Source organism: Oryx dammah, unplaced genomic scaffold, assembly GCF_014754425.2.
Source record: "Oryx dammah isolate SB20612 unplaced genomic scaffold, SCBI_Odam_1.1 HiC_scaffold_6, whole genome shotgun sequence".
NCBI lineage: Eukaryota > Metazoa > Chordata > Mammalia > Artiodactyla > Bovidae > Oryx > Oryx dammah.
This window is the reverse complement of record NW_024070190.1, coordinates 30,572,290-30,593,242: the sequence shown is the minus strand read 5'-3', so window position 1 is coordinate 30,593,242 and position 20,953 is coordinate 30,572,290. Positions and strand designations below refer to the sequence as shown.

General features: G+C 37.8%; 1 protein-coding gene across 3 annotated transcripts in view; it reads right to left on the bottom strand.

The window, feature by feature from the left end:
- ECD (ecdysoneless cell cycle regulator) overlaps positions 1 to 20,953 on the bottom strand; it is a 29,347-nt gene that overhangs the window by 5,238 nt on the left and 3,156 nt on the right. For all 3 annotated transcript variants that reach the window (XM_040242418.1, XM_040242419.1, XM_040242420.1), the window contains 9 exons: positions 18,405 to 18,522; positions 15,893 to 15,980; positions 15,604 to 15,782; positions 13,831 to 14,023; positions 11,782 to 11,910; positions 10,457 to 10,585; positions 8,523 to 8,608; positions 328 to 434; positions 11 to 194 (listed from right to left, as the gene is read on the bottom strand). In XM_040242418.1, the coding sequence (XP_040098352.1) occupies positions 11 to 194; positions 328 to 434; positions 8,523 to 8,608; positions 10,457 to 10,585; positions 11,782 to 11,910; positions 13,831 to 14,023; positions 15,604 to 15,782; positions 15,893 to 15,980; positions 18,405 to 18,522 (1,213 nt within the window). The remainder of the gene's footprint in view (positions 1 to 10; positions 195 to 327; positions 435 to 8,522; positions 8,609 to 10,456; positions 10,586 to 11,781; positions 11,911 to 13,830; positions 14,024 to 15,603; positions 15,783 to 15,892; positions 15,981 to 18,404; positions 18,523 to 20,953) is intronic.

Here is a 20,953-nt window from a genome sequence, read left to right as displayed (position 1 = left end):
CAGAAATTACCGAGGCAGCTCTGCTCCTTTGTGGGTTGAGACTTTGGATATGAAAGCTTTCATGCTCTCTGAGACTTGGGTTAAGTCATAGTTTTCCTCCTGCCCCTTGGAAATGGGCTCTGGCTCTCTTTTGCCAGCAGCTTCCTGCAGCAGCTGGTCCAGCTGATCTGGTGAGAGATCTAACCACCGTTCATCTGAAAAAGAAGTGTGACACTGCCATACTATACTCACATGAAACAGGTATACTCTCAGTAAAGTACCCTCTAAGACTTCATGGGATGTTTTAATTCTTTCTAACTCTGTGCTCTATCCTGGCCCATCACTTACCATCTTCTGGGGGAAGATAAGCTTCTTCTCTCTTAAGCTCTTCTATATCAAATGGTATTGTCTGCAATAACGTTAAAATTTCTTCACCTGGGCTCATAGCATGAGAGCTGTAAAAAAATCAAAGATATGGGTATTTAATGAGAACTTAGAATAATAACCACAAAAACAGAGTATTTTAAAGTTGGAAAGGATTATCTAGTCTAATTTTTTTTTAATTTTATTTTTACTTTATTTTACTTTACAATACTGTATTGGTTTTGCCATACATTGACATGAATCTACCATGGGTGTACACAAGCTCCCAATCCTGAATCCCCCTCCCACCTCCCACCCCATATCATCTCTCTGGATCGTCCCCATGCACCAGCCCCAAGCACCCTGTATCCTGTATCGAACACACACTGGCACTTCGTTTCTTATATGATAGTATACATGTTTCAAAGCCATTCTCCCAAATCATCCCACCCTCTCCCTCTCCCTCAGAGTCCAAAAGTCTGTTCTATACATTTGTCTCTTTTGCTGTCTTGCATAAAGGGTCATCATTACCATCTTTCTAAATTCCGTATATATGTGTCAGTATACTGTATTGGTGTTTTTCTTCTAATTTGTTTTTAAACATTTGTTCAGGATACTGAATCCTTACTTTCAAAATTTCACCAGGAACTCAAAATATAAAAAGAGCTCAAAGAAAAACTGCTTTGAGGAGTTTCCTGGTGGTCCAGTGGTTAGGGCTTGGTGCTTTCACTGCCATGACCCCTGGTTCAATTCCTGATTAGACAAAGAGGATCCCACAAGCCTCACAGCACAGCCAAACCAACAAAAAGTCCAGAAAGTAAAGAAAAGAGAAACTGCTTTGCAAAAAAAGAAACCATCAACAAATGAAAAGACAACCTAAAGAACGGGAGAAAACATTCACCGACCATATATATGATATGGGGTTAATATTCAAAATATATAAAAGAACTCATTAATAGCTAAAAAACCCCAAGTTATCTAATTCAAAAATGGGCAGAGAGAATGAATAGACATTTTTCCAAAGAAGATACACAAATGCCAAGAAAAGGTGGTCAACATAAACTCATCATCAAGGAAATGCAAATAAAAATCACAGTGAGATATCACCTCACACCTGTCAGAATGTCTATCATTAAAAAGAAAAGAGAGATCAAGCATTGGCAAGAATGCAGAGAAAAGGGAACCCTCATGCACTGTTGGTGGGAATGCAAGTTGGTACAACCACTATGGAATACAGTATGGAGGTTTCTCAAAAATTAAAAATAGAGCTACCATATGACTTAGCAATTCCACTTCTGGGTATTTATCCAAAGGAAATGAAAACAAAATCTCAGAGATGTCTGCATCCCCATGTTCACTGTAGTGTTATTCACAGTAGCTAAGACTGGAAACAACCCAAGTGTCTAAAAATAGATAACTGGATAAAGGTGTGGTGTAGATGGATGAATGGACAGACAGATAAATTCACAGAGACAGAGATCTACGTGGGGTCCCACGTGGCACTAGTGGTGAAGAGCTGGTCTGCCAATGCAGGAGATGTAAGAGATGCAGGTTCAATACCAGGGTCAGGAAGATCCCCTGGAGGAAGGCACAGCAACCCACTCCAGTATTCTTGCCTGGAGAATCCCATGGACAGAGGAGCCTGGCAGGCTATAGCCCATGGGATCACACAGAGCTGGACACAACTGAAGCAATTTAGCAAACACACACAGAGATATACATATACACACTGGAGATATATATATATATAATACTGGATATACACTGGAATATATATATATACACACACACACACTGGAATATAATGGAATATTATTTAGCCATGAGAGAGAAAGAAACCTTGTCATTTGCAACAACATGGATGCACCTTGGAGGTTTTATGCTGCATGGAATAAGCTAGACAGAGAAAGTTAAATACTGCATGGTATCACTTATATGTGGAATCTAAAAAAAAAAGTCAACCTCATGGAAACGGAGAATAAAAGTGGTTGCCAGTGACTAAGGGGTGACGGAAATAAGCACAAAAATCTTGGAAAAAGGATTCAAACTTTCAGCTGTAAAGTAAATACAGTCATAGGATCTAACGTGAAACATGGTTACTATAGTTGATAACACTATTGTGTAAATGAAGTCTGCTAAGAGAGTAACTATTAAATGTTCTCACATACACACAAAATATAAACATGTGAGGTGAAGAATCTGTTAATTAACTAGGTGGTGGGACTCTTTGTCATAATGTACAGGTATACCAAATCACCACAATGACACTTTACATGTCTTACAGTTTTGTCAATTATACCTTAGGTAAACTAAACAGAACCCTGAAAGAGTGCTTTGCTTGAACTGGAAGCTGGAGGCTTGGAGACCTGCTCACCTCGCCTTCCCCTTTGCTCTGCACCAGGCTCCATGGACACCACCATGAAGCTGCTGATTTAGTGTAGCTCTTTCCATTTGCGTATATCATATTATGAGGAAATGAAAACCCAGAGAAAGTATGCACAAAAATTAATCTATCATGTATTAAATGGTAGGCTAGCACTTCAAATACATTTTCTTATTTAGCCCTCTAATTACTATTACAAGGAGGTAATAATCCTGTTTTACAAAGGAGAAACTCAGAGCCCAGTGAATTTCTATAACTTTTGCAAGGTCATTGACTTGGACAGAGCAAAGGCTTGAAATCAAGTCTTCTGACACTATTTTGTGCTCCTCTTACTATAAACTGATAGGGAAATACACACAGAGTGAGCTATTTTATGATGGTGATGTTTATGATGGACATGAGTTTATAATGGAACAAACCAAGTTATATAATGGACTTGCATTAATTTAATAAACATTTGCATACCTTGCTGAATCATGTGGGTAACAGGGAATTATCCCTACTCTGTAATATGCAAATATTACTAAGACAGAGAGAAGAAATATACACAAATAATTATGATAAGTTAAAAACATATGAAGTCACACAGAAATACCAAATGGTTCAAAGAATCATAGGAGAAGGTAATTACATTCACTGGGTGGAGACAGAGAAGTTAAAAAAAAAAAAAAAAAAAAGAGCTCATGGAAGAAGCTGAGTTAGCCCTTAAAGAACCAAGAGGATTTTGATGGGTAAGTCAGGATAGAGAAACTATGTAAGGGGAAAAATGAGCATTTGTATAGAGGTGGGGAAGTGAGGAACATGTTCAGAGACAGCAAACGGGTTCAGTTTAGCTTAAGGGTGAAATCTGAGGCTGAACAGATGGACTGAAGAGTACAACGAGGCTGAAAACGCTAAGTTTAGACTCAGTGAAGTAAGGAGTGAGTGATCACTGACGGCTTCTTGGCTATTTTTAATTTTTGCTTTATGAAATTAAAATAATATAGACAAGTCAAAAAGGTAATATATCCTTACCACCCAGAATTAAAATACTGCTATATTTATCTCTAGTCTAAATATATGATTACATTAATAAATTTAACATAAAAACCAAACTAGTAATATATGTGGTGGTGGTGTTCCGTCGTGTCCGACCCTTTGTGACCCCATGGACTGCAGCCTGCCAGGCTCCTCTGTTCATAGAATTTTCTGGGCAAGAATGTTGGAATGGGTTGCCACTTCCTCCTCCTCCAGTGGATCTTCCCAACCCAGAGATCTAATCTGTATCTCCTGCAGGTGAATTCTTTAAGCACGTACTTTAAAAAATATATGATAGATAAAGTTAGTATTCCCTTTGATGATCAACACTACCAGTTCCAATCTGTTTCTCTGCTGCCCCAAAGTGACAGCTCTCACAAGAACCTTTCTGGACCACTGAGTGAGTAAGAGAACACTGTTTTCTTTACCAGACATGCTATTCCCTTGATACCATTCCCTCAGTATCACCTGTCTGCCTCAATCTCTGACATTCTTAGATCTCTTTTGAAAGAAAACCTCCTTGGAAAGGTCTCCTGGATCAACCTTTCTAGAAGAGCAGCCCTTACATCTCTCTCCCCAAACACTGCCTTTTCTTCAAAGTATTAATTACCATGTATCATCATATAATGGTTTATTGTCTTTCTCCAACACTAGTATGCAGCTCCACAGGGCAAGGAGAATTGGGGTTCACTTGTTGTATTCCCAGTGCCTAGAATAGGGCCTGGCACATAGGAGATAATAAATACTGAGTGAATGAAGAAATATGTATCTATAATATGTAATATTTTGTGTATTTTTACAATTTGTATCCATAGCACCTACATTTTACTTGTATTTTTCATTCAATATTGTATTTTTTAAATCTATTCATTTAGACCAGTGATTCTCAACTGGGACAATTTGGAAACATGTGGTAATATTTTTGGTTGTCACAATTGGTGGGGAGTGGGGAATCAGTCCTAGAGGAATTTACTGAGTAGAGGTCAGAGACATTGCTTCATCTTACAATGCACAGGATAGTTCCCCACAACAAAGAACCATCTGGTCCAAAGTGTCAATAGTGTCAAGGTTGAGAAATTCTGACTTAGATTTATAGATATTTATATAATCTCTGGGTAACTAATGGATAGTCAGTTTAGTTCAGTCACTTAGTCATGTCTGACTCTTTGCGACCCCATGAATTGCAGCACGCCAGGCCTCCTTGTCTATCACCAACTCCCAGAGTTCACTCAGACTCATGTCATATAAATACATTGAAATTCATTTATCTATTACTGGTGGACACTTTCATTGTTTGTAATTTTTCACTATTACAATCTCTAATAATCTTTAGGAGAGGGAAGTAAGATGATTAGAGATATATTTCAAGCAGATTTTCCTGGCTGTGATGGCTGAATTGGAAGAGAAGAGTCACTAGAGGCTGAGAAATAAGTTTAGGTGTAGCTATAGTTCAATGGTTCACTTATGGCAGAAAGTAAAGAAGAACTAAAGAGCCTCTTGATGAAAGTGAAAGAGGAGAGTGAAAAAGTTGGCTTAAAGTTCAACATTCAGAAAACTAAGATCATGGCAACTGGTCCCATCACTTCATGGCAAATAGATGGGGAAACAATGGAAACAGTGAGAGACTCTATTTTGGGGGGCTCTAAAATCACTGCAGATGTTGATTGTAGCCATGAAATTAAAAGACGCTTACTCCTTGGAAAGAAAGTTATGACCAACCTAGATAGCATATTAAAAAGCAGAGATGTTACTTTGCTGACAAAGGTCTGTCTAGTCAAGACTATGGTTCTTCAAGTAGTCATGTATGGATGTGAGAGTTAGACTATAAAGAAAGCTGAGTGCTGAAGAATTGATGCTTCTGAACTGTGGTGTTGGAGAAGACTCTTGAGAGTCCCTTGGACTCAAGGAGATCCAACCAGCCCATCCTAAAGGAGATCAGTCCTGGGTGTTCATTGGAAGGACTGATGTTGAAGCTGAAACTCCAATACTTTGGCCACCTGATGTGAAGAGCTGACTCATTGGAAAAGACCCTGATGCTGGGAAAGATTGAGGGCAGGAGGAGAAGGGGACAACAGAGGATGAGATGGTTGGATTGCATCACTGACTCAATGGACATGAGTTTGAGTGGGCTCCGGGAGTTGGTGTTGGACAAGTAGGCCTGGCGTGCTGCAGCTCATGGGGTCACAAAGAGTCAGACAAGACTGAGTGACTGAACTGATAATTCAATAACTAAGTAATTAGAGTATCTAGCCAGGCAGTAAGGTAAAAGAATGTAAGACACAAGATAATAGTGAACAGTATATAAGGACTGGATCCAAGGAGAGCCAGGAGGTCTGGGTGATAAGAAGGATGGTGGCACAATTAAAAGCCAGCAGGACACAGTCAAAGATATTAATTCAGCTAATAAAAGCAAAGCAAACAAACAGAAGCTTTTGGAGCCAAGAGCAGGTCTGGAGTGGGATGTGAGCTTGGTTTTGAACTACAGAGAAGCCATTCTGGTTGGTGAACGGGAGTTTCTCCTACAACACTCATGAAAATGTTGGATATTGAAGCTATTTGCAATAACTAAATTAGGGTCCATTTGCTAAAACGCTTGCAGCTATTTAAAAATAGTTTATCAAAACATTTTAAGGTCATAGGAAAATGTAAGATCACAACGAGTAAAATTATGAACAAGATATATAATTTCTTGATAATGCAAAAATTTTTAAACAAATCAATTGGTTATGGGGAATAATAATCCTGGAAGGCAGTAAATCGGAAGAATAATAATAGTGGCTAATTCATGATATAAATTGGAATAATAGTAGCTTACTCATGAATAAATTTTTCCCTCTTACATTTTTCTCTATTTGCCATATGAATGAGTGTTATCTGTATAATAATAAAAGACATTGTTATTTAAAAAGAACTACCAAACCCTCAATCTATCTTATTTCATGGGAGAATAAGATAGCCCTAAATCTCCTACATGAGTCTCTCTAATTTCTTAACTTCTCTTCAACCTAAGATTATAAAGTAATGCTGTTCAACAGGGGAGTGGTCTCCTAGAGGTGACAAGATTCATCTGGGGGAGATTCCCCTAACTATGAGAGCCATCTCCTTTACTTTCTTTCCCAAGTTTCCTTAAAACATACACTAAGAAGGGATCTTCTTTTCCACAAATTACTGCCGTAAAATTGATGAGAATGGGACAAAGGCACCCCTAGACTCTTACAAAAGAGTGGGAAAAAAAGTGTTAGCCGTTCAGTTGTGTCCGACTCTGCAATCACATGTACTGCAGCCCATCAGGGCTCCTCTGTCCACAGAATTCTCCAGGCAAGAATACAAAAGAATAAAGACTGCTGTAAAGTCATTACTATCTCACAGATACTGAGGTTAGAGTTCTCGCGGTATCAATTTTGCTTCATACAATCTTTAAGTAACATTTTATTACACATATATGTGATGTTTGAGATGTTGGCAAAACAACTGGGGTTCAAAACCAATTCGGTTTGAGAAAAAAAGCCCAACAACAAAACAAAACACACATCCACACACAACTGAGGACCTTCTGAGCCACAACATTTACAAAGTTATTTCTTTCACGTTATTTAATAGCTTTAAGTATCTCAAATTCAGTTTTGCAAACATAAACTGAATTTTTTCCAGTGCTCAAATTCTGACCTTTAATTCCTCAGCCCAATAAACCCTTCTGCAGAAGCTCCATTTTCCTTGGGCCATACTGACTAGAAGTGCCCTCAGGGGACAAGTCAGACAAAAGGGACTTTCTTTTTTCAAGCATCCTATTCCCTCTGATTTTTGCTTGCTTTTTTCTCCAGTGTCTTCAAATAACTGTTTTTTCTTTTTTTTTTAATATTCTTTCCAGGGTTATCACTGCAATTAGCAGGGGGTTAGTCTGAGATGTTACTCCAGTATTACCAGAACTGAAACTCAACTTTATCGAATTTTAAAGGGCAGCCATTTTCTTCCATGTGGCTTCCCTCATAGCTCAGTCAGTAAAAGAATCTGCCTGCAATGCAGGAGATGTGGGTTCCAGTCCTTGGTCAGCAAGATGCCCTGGAGAAGGAAATGGCAACCCACTCCAGTATTCCTGCTTGGAGAATCCCATGAACATAGGAGTCTGGCAGGCTACAGTCCATGGGTCACAAGAGTTGGACACAACTTAGCAACTAAACTACTACCATTTTCTTTCAACCCTGTGCTCATTTCTTTCTTCCCCCAGAAAATATATGGCAGGTTAGAATGAGATATGATTTGGAAGCTGAATGCCTGCTTCATCCCGTGTTTCAGATCCACCTAGAAAAGATGAACACAGCCCAGAACTCCCACAGGAATTAAGCATGTGGCTCATTAACAGAATCCGTGAATTCAAATTCCTAGGCCTATCACTTTGAGCTGTGTAACCTTTGGCAAATTACATAATCTCTCTTAGATTCAGTTTCTCAGCTGTGGATAGGGAAAATAACAATTATATCTATTTCACAGGGCTTTAAGAGGGGGTTAAATGAGTTGGCCTAAGCTTTGTAAGGACTCAACATACATTAGCCATTATATGATGATGATGAAGATGGTGGTGGTGGTTATGGCTACAAGTGCCAGCAAACTCCCATAACAATACCTCCTCTCTTGACACGAGCTCCTTCAGTAGTCATGAGTTCTGCCATTAACAGTTTAAATATGGCAACTCCAACATGTGCAGCCATCTCAGGAGTAAGTAACTCCTTAACTTCTGGCAAGTTATCACTCTGCTGCCCTGTTTGGGTAGAGATAAACTCACCTTTCTGGCCGATTTACAGAGAGCTGGAAGTAGTTCTTGGCCATTTCTAGTCTTTCCTGGTACTGAACAGAACCTTCCATCAATCCCTAAAAAAATAATAATGCCTATCAGAATCTGGTATAGATGGTATCATTAGAATAACCTGCTCACCAGCAACTTCCAGGGAAGCAGTATACAATAAAGTACTAATATATTGTACAAAAATCTTGAGGCCTGACTCCTCGTCCTTGTTTTGTCATGGATGTAGTTTCTCCAAAAAAGGGACTAGGCTAAATGTGATGGGACCCCATCCTTTTCACCATTTAAGGGCCTCTTTCCAATTTGAGAGGTTTTCTATCATTTTCTATTATTTATTAATAACTTGTTATAAAGAAACAATTAACCAGCAACTAATTTACAAAACAAAGTACAAATAGAGCTCAAAAAATAGCATAACCCTAACCTTAACTATCATTTCTACCTTTCACAGGCATGTTTATGATGGCATTTATGCTTAATACTTTACATTCTTTAAAAATATACTATAATATAAGCAGTTTTCCATACCACTACACAATCTTTAAAATTATCATATTCTTAAGGACTTTTCTACTTCTTGGATGTTTCCTTAAAGTGTAGATTATTTAACATAAAGCTTCCCTGTTTGCAAGGCAGGAACAGAGGCACAGACGTAGAGGATGACTTGTGAACATGGAGGGGAAGGAGAGGGTAGGAGAAACTGAGACAGCAGCACTGATATATATAGACTACTACGTGTGAAACAGACAGCTACTAGGAAGCTGCTGTTCAGCACACAGAGCTCAGCTCTGTGCTCTGCGATAACCTACAGGGGGTGGGGTTGTGCGGAGGAGGGAGGTTTAGGAGGAGGGGACATACATATACTTATACCTGATTCACGCGCTGTGCAGCAGAAAGACAACACTGTAACACAATTATCTTCCAATTAAAAATAATAATAAAATAAACTGAAGATTCCAAGTTTGAACTTCTGTATAATTCTTGGAATGCAGTATCGAATTACTTTCCAGTTAAGGTTGCAACTATTACAATGTTATCAGCAATGGATAGGTGTACTATTTTCACTATATTCTCAACAGCATTGAATATCTTTCATATGCTTTTTACATATGTGAAAATGGTCTTTATTATTGTGTTAATATACATATCTTTACTATGTGTGAGAGTGATTATTTTAAGAGAAATTTACTAGTTCCTTTTCCGTACATTTTTTTATTGGAGTATAGTTGCTTTATACTGTTGTGTACATCATTGTACAGCAAAGTGAATCAGCCATACATCTACATACATCCCCTTTTTCTGGGATTTCCTTCCCATTTAGGTCAAATAATTTTTTAATCTATGTCTTTGCTAATTTTTCTATTTGGTGTCTTCATGTTTGCTTCATAGATTTGCACAGGTTATTCATCTGATATAAATAGTAACTTTTATCACTTTGTATAGATGTTATTCGGAGAAGGCAATGGCACCCCACTCTGGTACTCTTGCCTGGAAAATCCCATGGACACAGGAGCCTCATAGGCTGCAGTCTATCGGGATGCTAAGAGTCCGACACGACTGAGCAAATTCACTTTCACTTTTCACTTTCATGCATTGGAGAAGGAAATGGCAACCCACTCCAGTGTTCTTGCCTGGAGAATCCCAGGGACGGGGGAGCCTCGTGGGCTGCCATCTATGGGGTCGCAGAGTTGGAAACGACTGAAGCGACTTAGCAGCAGCAGCATAGATGTTATTAATTTTTCTAAAATATTAGAAACAGTTTGTAGATACTCCCTTATTACCACCAAACTAGAACAGTCCCTTTTAACTCTAGTTCTTACAATTATGTCACACATTAAATATGGACCTAACACTTTAGATCACTGGCTTGATTTTGCCTAGACTATACAGTTTAAAGAGTGCATAGTAAGTCCTACCTTAAAGTAATCATTCTTTTTCAGACTTTCAAGGAAGCCAGCCCACATTGGTGACGTAGTCACAAGGGATTTTTTGGAGTCAGAAAAATGTGGGCTACATTTGGAGCATAAGATCTCAAATCCATGAGCCTACATGGAAAAGACAGAATTTTTATTATTCGGTTACTTTCTTTCCATTTAACCACATTCAAGAAGTAGGTGACTGGACATATGGGTATGTGATCATTTATAATACTCTAAATTTTATGAAAAAAATATGACTTTAATTCTAAATTTCTTAATCTCTACAGATTACTAAAAATTATAAAGGGGAAGCAAATAACAGAAAACAAAAAATTCTTATTTTCCTGAAAGAGATTTCTCTTCTCACTGATTAAAAAACTAGAAATTTAAACTTGCTTCTTGCTTGCTTAAAAAAGGTTGCAAAAGGTTTCTTGTCTAACACAATTATAAATGAATTAAGCATGGTCTTAGGAATAGTAAAGGGAGGGAATCACTTCATTTTAAGAGTCCTTTGATTAAAAACTATAATAAATGCACAAGGCAAAATAATTCTAATAATGTTTGAGGGCACCTCTTTACGTATTTTTACAAACCTCGTATTTGTTATCAAACTTCTGGATACTTGTCAATCAAATGGTGAAAAACATTACTTTGTAGTTTTAAATTGCAATCCTTTTATTATGAGCAAGTGTCAGCATTTTTCATAAAAATCATCTGTATTTCCTTTTCTCTGGACTATCTCTGTTAATGGTTTCTGATCATTTTTGATTGATTACTACTATTTTTTTCACCTTGAATTGTAGCAATGCTATATACTAGATAAAGCAACTTTTGTCATTTACTCGTTTTACTTTTACTCTTTGTCATTTAAACTGCAAAGATATTTTACACTTTCTCCAGGTTAACTGTATTTTGACTATATTTATGAGTTTTTTTCCATACAGAAATGTTTAATTTTTATATAATCAAATTTATCAATCTTTTATTGTTTCCAGATTCAAGTCATGCTTAGGACTCTCTTACTCATATTTTCATAAATTTTCCTACACTTTCTTCCAAATTTTATGGTTTTGTTTTTTACACTTAAATATTTGGTCCAACTGGAATTATTTTGGCACAGATGTAATAACTTTTTCAGCTGGACACACAGTTCTATCATCCCTTACAGAATAATCCATTTTGCCTTATTACAAATACCACATCTTACTACATTCTTAATACATTAACAGAGTGTATTTCTAGATTTCTAAGTTGTGTCATTACTCTGTGAAGAGCCCTTTGACATTAAGGAAGAAAATTAAATTTTTCTGGTTCAACATTACCAACTTCATGCCCAATTCATGGGCTCGGTACTGGGGATGACATGGAGGAGGCAGCTTGTATCCACTCCGCCGGTCCGGCACAAACCTTTGTTGCACCAACTGTGCATACAGACATTTAGTGAAAGTGACCTGGACATTGGGACACAAAATATGTGAGTGTCTTCCTGAAATTAAAATGCCTGACTATCATTTCACAGTTAATAACAATAACTTCATTTATGAGCTTCATATTCAGATAAATGCAAAGAAGACTCAACCTATTTACTGTCTACACTTTTTAGTAACAGCTTTACAGAGATATAATTCACACACCATAAAATTTACCTTCACTGTCTATATTTAGTTGTCACTAAGGGATGGGAATACCAGAGCACCTGACCTACCTCTTAAGAAACCTATATGCAGGTCAGGAAGCAACAGTTAGAACTGGACATGGAACAACAGACTGGTTCCAAATAGGAAAGGGAGTATGTCAAGGCTGTATATTGTCACCCTGCTTATTTAACTTACATGCAGAGTACATCATGAGAAATGCTGGGCTGGAAGAAGCACAAGCTGGAATCAAGATTGCCGGGAGAAATATCAATAACCTCAGATATGCAGATGACACCACCCTTATGGCAGAAAGTCAAGAGGAACTAAAAAGCGTCTTGATGAAAGTGAAAGTGGAGAGTGAAAAAGTTGGCTTAAAGCTCAACATTCAGAAAACGAAGATAATGGCATCTGGTCCCATCACTTCATGGGAAATAAATGGGCAACAGTGGAAACAGTGTCAGACTTTATTTTGGGGGGCTCCAAAATCACTGCAGATGGTGACTGAAGCCATGAAATTAAAAGACGCTTATTCCTTGGAAGAAAAGTTATGAGCAACCGAGACAGCATATTGAAAAGCAGAGACATTACTTTGCCCTCTAAGGTCCGTCTAGTCAAGGCTATGGTTTTTCCAGTGGTCATGTATGGATATGAGAGTTGGGACTGTGAAGAAAGCTGAGCACCGAAGAATTGATGCTTTTGAACTGTGGTGTTGGAGAAGACTCTTGAGAGTCCCTTGGACTGCAAGGAGATCCAACCAGTCCATTCTGAAGGAGATCAACCCTGGGATTTCTTTGGAGGGAATGATGCTGAAGTTAAAACTCCAGTACCTTCACCACCTCATGTGAAGAGTTGACTCACTGGAAAAGACTCTGATGCTGGGAGGGATTGGGGGCAGGAGGAGAAGGGGACGACAGAGGATGAGATGGCTGGATGGCATCAGTGACTCGATGGACCTGAGTCTGAGTGAACTCCGGGAGTTGGTGATGGAAAGGGAGGCCTGGCGTGCTGTGATTCATGGGGTCACAAAGAGTCAGACACGACTGAGCGACTGAACTGAACTGAACTGAAGGTAATTAAAATCATTAGTTACATTACACGGCAATTTTGGCAAGTAGATGATAAAGAATAATTCTTAATTCTCTGGAGGAAATGAAATGTTCTATTGCTAAGAAAGATATAACTGCTCAAATGGGGAAAATCTGGTCAGAAATAGCTGGGAAACATTGAGATATAAAATAGGAAGTCAGGTCTCTTATAGTCTTTATCTTCTGGATAGGAGAAAAGAAAAAAAATCAAAGATATGAAACCAGTCAATCCTAAATGAAATCAACCCTGAATATTCATTGGAAGGACTGGTGCTTAAGTTGAAGCTCCAATACTTTGGCCACCTGATGTGAAGAGCTGACTCACTGGAAAAGACCTGGATGATGGGAAAAACTGCAGACAGAAGAAGGGGGCAATAATGGATGAGATGGTTGGATGGCATCACCAACTTAATGGACATGAGTTTGAGCAAACTCAGAGAGATAGTGAAGGACAGGGAAGCCTGGTGTGCTGCAGTCCATGAGACTGCAAAGTTGGACATGACTTAGCAGCTGAACAATAACAACAAAAAGTCTATATTAACTTGCTATGAGGAAACAGAATATTCCCAATTTTTTCCTAGTGAACAATTAAAATAATGTTCAACATTCCTTTCAGTGAGAGACTAAATGACCAAGAGAGCTATCTTACCGATGTCATTATTCGTGTTTCAGGCAAGAATGTCTTGAAAATACGACAGGCCCGCAGGTCAATGGGGTCCCGGAGGTAAAACGCCTGGACTCCTGCAGCCACCAATCTGGGGCGCTGCTTCAGCACTGCTGCAATGCCAGCTGGGAGGAAGCAGTGTGCTTGATGAAGGTAGGCTTTAATTTTTTCTGGGTACCTGTGACAGGTAACATAATCACTTTTATTTTATGATACAACAGAGTTTATTTTCTTGGGCTCCAAAATCACTGTAGATGGTGACTACAGCCATGAAATTACAAGACGTTTACTCCTTGGAAGAAAAGCTATGACCAACCTAGACAGCATATTAAAAAGCAGAGACATTACTTTGCCAACAAAGGTCCATCTAGTCAAAGCTATGGTTTTTTCAGTAGTCATGTATGGATGTGAGAGTTGGACCATAAAGAAAGCTGAGCACTGAAGAATTGATGCTTTTGACGTGTGGTGTTGCTGAAGACTCTTGAGAGTCCCATAGACTGCAAGATCAAACCAGTCTATCCTAAAGGAAATCAGTCCTGAATATTCACGGAAAGGACTGATGCTGAAGCTGTACCTCCAATATACTTTGGCCACGTGACGTGAAGAATTGATTCATTAGAAAAGACACTGATGCTGGGAAAGACTGAAGGCAGGAGAAGGGGACGACAGAGGATGAGATCGTTGGATGGCATCACTGACTCAATGGACAGGAGTTTGAGCAAGCTCCGGTAGTTGGTGATGGACAGGGAAGCATGGTGTGCTGCAGTCCACAGGGTTGCAAAGAATCAGACACAACTGAGCAACTGAACTGAACTGAACTGATGTAAATATCTAGGATTCTTATACCATTTACTTTCCTCTTAGCATTTTATCTTGTCTTGGTTCATCAGGAGTGAGATGAGTGAGATGAAAAGAGTAACAACTCTCTTGTCACCCTTGGGAATTCCCTGGTGGTCCACTGGTCAGGATTTGGCGCTTTCACTGCCAGCAACAACCCAGGTTCATTCCCTAATTGGGGAATTAAGATTTCCATGCTGAGTGGCAAAAAAAATAATTGTTTAAAAAAGATACTCTATATACTAAAGACTACAGGTAGAAAAAGAGAGAAAGAAAAAGTGAAAGAAATGGAAAATAAAGAAAAGGGATTAAGGTGGTCCAATAAAAACAAAACGAAAACGTTACTACTATACTTTGAAAAGAAAATCAGAATTTATTTTCCTAAAAAATGGTACAAAGTGTACTGAAGCAAAGCTAAAAGAGATTATTATTTAATACTGTTATGATCTGAATAGTACTAAACATTTAATAGGTACTCAAATTTGGATGGCTGAACTAATACGTTATTAGACTAAGGTGTTCTCTTCTGAATAGAACCTAATGTGCTCCAACTAAGTCAGAGAATCCCGTATATACACCGAGAATCAGAGAAAAATCCTGAACAGATTGTGCTCACTCAGATTTTCATCTCTAAAGGTCCGAAAATTTTTATCTATGGATCTACATAATACTTGGCCACACCAAGATAAATAAATGCAAAAACATTGGGCCTATAACCTTCAAATGGCAACTAAAAGATACATCTGTTTCTCCATTTTAAAACACATGAAGTTTAATTTGTTGGTCAATTTCACAAAGGATGAACACAGAATGAAAATCAGCACTAATCTAGGTGAAAGAAATGCTTAGATTCAACAAAAGACTTGAGCAACACGAGTCAAAAGGCTCCTTGACTAGCAGTGAAAGTGTCCGTTTTCTTACCCTCTGATGCGTCTATTCACAGCAGCTCGTACAGATTCTGAAGCCAGAATTTTTTCTGGGTGCGTTGAGATTACACTCAGCGCTTGTGATATTGTTGGGGGTGTGGTAGGTAACCAGGATACTGTTCCAGATTTCTTTGGTGCAGGAATAATGCACAACTCCCCTTGGTGGAAAAATACCTGCAAAGTGATATAGTTTCCATACTTGGCATTGACAAAATCCAGGGACATATGAAAGTGATGCAACATGGTTTCACCTCTGTCCATTTTCTAAACTTGGATACACTTACCCTGTTGGCACTATTATCAGGATCCAACCATTTAGGGAGAAAGTCGGCAGCTTCTATTAACAAGAATTCACCATCATTGTCTTCGATCCTAACGCAAAAGAAATTTCAACTTTGAATTAAAAGAAGTACCTATTTGCTAATAATCAAAACAGACATTTTTGCCCTAATCTTAGTAAATAAATATATGAGTATATACCATACATTTCTATAATTATGTAGATTTCTATAATTAAGCAAAATGTTTTAAGATACCATTAAGTACTGAAGGGAGACTCTAAAATTGTAAGGAGGAATTCGAGAGTGATAAGGAGAAAAAAATAAGTACATAAATAAATAGCAGTAGGAAAAAAATGTGAAAAATATACCAAGTACATAGGTCTTCAAAAGAAAAAAAGAAAAAAAATCACATACAGCCAAGATTAGGAAAACCTTTATGGAGGAAGTACTATTGGGCCCTGAAAGATACTTCTGTTTTGCCTCATCTGCATCACTTTTTAAAAATTTAAATTTCTGAGTATGTAATACAATCACATGATTAAAACTTTAAAAAAATACATAAATAGTTACACAATGAAAAAGTCTCCTTGCTATGTTTGTCTCTAACGTGCCCAACCCCTCCACCATTGTTACTTCTTGTTTATCCTTCTAGAGTTTGGTTATGTGTAAAGTAGTCAATATGAATATAAATTTTTTTCTTCTCCTGTTGCAGGAATGGTAGCATACTATATTTATTGTCCCAGATTATTTTCACTTTTAATGGGTGGAGATACAATATATCCAGAAAAAGGAGAGATGCTTTGGGGGGTGGGAACAGCATAAGCAAAACTATGGAGGTGGCATTTAATGTAGAAATTTGAAGACTGACAACAAATTAAAAAAAAAAAAAAGGACTAGAAAAGCAGTTATATCATTTTGTGAAGAGCTTTAAATGTTGGCAGAATCCAGTGAGAATAAGTTTAATTTTATAAACAAAACAAGTGAAATGTTTTAGAGTAGGGAAGTAAAATGGTTTGAGCCCTACTTTAGGAATATTAATCTGGCAGAGACATAGAGGAAAAACGTCTTTCTTTTTCTAATTAAAAAAAAAAAAAACAACTGACAAGATAGTAGATGCTTATTAAAAGAGCTTTAGAGGCCTAGTGGGTAAGTATGACCCATCACTGCATATATAAATATCAGAATCAGCATATGAAAGGCACTGCCCCCTCCTTATTACCCTAGTAAAGATATAAACTACCATATTTGTGCCTGTTTATTGAAAATTCTACCATTTATTTAAAAAGTATGGCTACCTATTTGTAGGTGTGGTAATACTAGTGTTGCATTATCTCTTAAGTTTACATCCTGAAGTATTTAAAAATCAAATGGTATAATATTGGAGGTTTGTTTTAAAACACTCTTGCTTCCCTGGTGGCTCAGTTGTTAAGAGTCAGTCTGCCAATTGGGAGACTTGGGTTTGATCCCTGATCCGGGAAGATTCCACATGCCACAGAACAACTAACTTGAGAATGACAGAGAATTATCAGTTTCTATAATATTTTAAAAATTACAATGCATTATTATCTACTTTGCTTCCTATCCATACAATTGTTCACTGATGTCTCTTTAAATTTCTTCTGTCTACAGTTGCTCAAAAAAAAAAATAGAGCTATAGAGGAAGAGATAGAGAAATCTGTGAAATACATATAATATATATGAATTTATGTTTAAGACACAGAAATTTGATAGTGATTACTTTTGGGAAATCAGAGCAGTACACCCTTTTCTATTGCTTGAATTTTATTTATCATGTGTATTTGTTCTTTCATAACAAGAATAAAAAAAAAGAGAAAACCTAAACTAAGCAGGTCTTGTGTGAAATCTTTTGAAAGTTAAACTCTCAGATGATATTTTAATTCTTCTTTATGAAAAGGAAGTCACCAGCAAAAAGGAAGAAAACACAGAAGTCACATTTAAAATCTGTATCTCAAATCTGTACAATTTCCACCAGCTACAGAAAAAAATTGCTAAATGGATAAAAATGTAGTGACTTTCAATAATAGAATTTCTTAACAATTACTATTTTTTGGTGAAGCTGGCTTCTTTATTTTTTTAATTTTTATTTTTTAATTGGTGGAAAACTGTTTTACAATGTTTTGTTGGTTTGTGCAGTACCACACAAATCAGTCATAATTACATATACGTGTGTGTGTGTGTGTGTGTGTGTGTATATATATACACATCTCCCTCCCTCTGGAGCCTCCCTCCCTTCCCCTTACCCCATCCCTCTAGGCCATCACAGAGCACAAGGCTGGGTTCCCTATGTTATACAGCAACTTCCCACTATCTATCTGTCTTACACATAATAGCACATGCATGTCAGCGCTACTGTCTCAATTCATCCCATCCTCACCGTCCCCCTCTTTAGCCACAAGTCTGTTCTCTTCTAGCTTCATCAGTGCCATTTTTCTAGATTCCATATATATGCATTAGTATGATACTCGTTTAAGAATTATTAATAAAACTATAATACCTTGCTACTAACTCTGGAAATTCTTTCGTAATTTGCTTCACTATATAAACAATAAACCATTCATCCTCAATGTTATCCCCAAACTTTGTCATGCCAAATATATGAGCAGGAACATTTCCTAAAAACAAGAGAAAAGCAATGATAAAATCAAATAAATTTATCAGTTCAAATAAAAGTACAAGCAATCATTCAATTAAACAAACTTGTTGACTGGCTATGCTCCAGGAGTATGGCCATATACTGGGAGCTGGGGTTGCAATCCCGAACAAGATATAAGAAAGAAGCTTACTCTTGAAGAGCTTAGAGTCTGGACAACAGGAGATAGACAACCAATCACAAAACAAGATGATGAACAGAGGTATACACCAAGGGCTACGTGGTCATAAAGTATGTGATATCTGAGCTATGCGCCTCTGGAGGAATGACCACAGTAGGCTTTCCAGAAAGAGAACACGTACATGTGTAAAGGCACAGAGGCATGACAGATGATTGTGTGTTCTGGGAGTATCGGCAGAAATTTTCAAACAAGTGCATTATCCAAAAACATGTAGAACTTAAACAATATACTCAGATAGCCAATGGGTCAAAGAAGAAGTCGTAAGGGGAATTAGAAAATACTGGGAGACTAATAAAAACCAGGGCTTCCCTGGTGGCTTAGATAGTAAAGAATCCACCCGCAATGCAGGAGACCAGGTTCAATCCCTGGGTGGGGAAGATCCTCTGGAGGAGAAAATCGCAATCCATTCCAGTATTCTTGCCCAGAGAATTCCATGGACAGAGGAGTCTGGCAGGTTACAGTCCACGGGGTTGCAGAGAGTCAGACACACAACTGACAAACTAACACTTTCACTTTAACACTTTCAATGAAAACCAATACAACAAACCAAACATATGGGATACAGTGAAAGCAGTGCTAGGAGGAAGTTTACAGTCATAAGAGATCTCAGATCAACAATGTGGCTTTATACCTTAAGGAACTATAAAAATAACTAAATTCCAAGCTAGAGGAAGGAAATAATGAAGATTAGAGCAGAGATCAATGAAATAAAGAATAGGAAAACAATATTTTAAAAAATCAACTAAACTGAGTTGGTTTGTTTAAAAGATCAACAAAATTGACAAAACATTAGATTAACTAATGCTAATTAATTAATTAATACAGACTCAAATAGCTAAAATCAGAAACGAAGGAGGGAGTATCACAACCTATGCCACAGAAATAAAAATTATAAGAAAACACAATGAACAACTGTATACCAACAAACTGGATACCTTAGAAGAAACGCATAAATTCCTGGAAACACACAACTTATCAAGACTGGAACACACAGAAGTAGAAAACCTGTACATATCTATAAAAGTAAGGAAAGTGAATTAACAATCAGAAACTTCTCAACAAAGAAGAGCCCAGGACTAGATGACTTCACTGGAAAACTCTACCAAACATTTAAAGAAGAATTAACATTAAAAAAAACACTGAAGAGGAGGAAACATTCCCAAACTTGTTTTATGAGGCCAGCATGAGACAACAAAACACTTGCAAACTAATTCAACAACATGTTAAAAGGACTGTACACCATGACCAAGTGAGATTTATTCCTAGAATGCAAGGATGATTTGACACAGAAAAACCAACTGACGTAATATACCATATTAATGTCTCAAGAGCTGCCATGGCAAAAAAAAAGCACCACACAGGTGGGACAAACTGCCCAACCAACTCCTCTCCCTACTCCAGATCTCCCAAGTTTCTTCAACTAGAGAAGCTCCAGTCAGAGTGCCTTCATTTTTATCTACCTTACAAATTAAGGGCTTCCCTTGGGGCTCAGCTAGTAAAGAATCCTCCTGCAATGAGGGAGACCTGAGTTCAATCCCTGGGTTGGGAAGATCCTCTGGAGAAAGGAAAGGCTACCCACTGGAGAATTCTCTGGCCTGGAGAATTACATGGACTATACAGTCCATGGGGTCACAAAGAGTCGGACATGACTGAGTGACTTTCACTTTACATATTAAACTTCAATTTTAATTTCATCCAGAAGCAATGCAGAACTGTTGCAGGGTGTTAGACAGGAGAGTGACATGATCAGCTTCGTTTTACAAAGGTAACTGTCAACATTGTCAGGAACTGGAGACATTGGGACCAGAGAGATTAGTTAGGGAGCCACTGTCGTCTTCCAGATGAAGAGGGCTTAGACTGTAGCCAAACAGTGAGAAAAGGTAAGATTTCAAGGGTAATAACAGTAGGATTTAGTGCCTGTGGAACATAGTGAAGTGAGGATTTGAGGATGATTTTTAATTACTAACAAGCTTGACTACTAGGTGGATAGTAATACCATTAAGCAAGACAAGAAAACACTGTGTAAAAATTATTTTCCAGAAAAAAGATAGGGAATTAGTTTTGGCCGTGTTATGCTAATGGGACAGGGTTCTTGCCAATAAGTATCACATATATCAGTGATAAGGCATCCAATAAAATTAACGTTTTACATTTGGCAACTGCTAGCCAAAAGGTTGGAGAAGGCGATGGCACCCCACTCCAGTACTCTTGC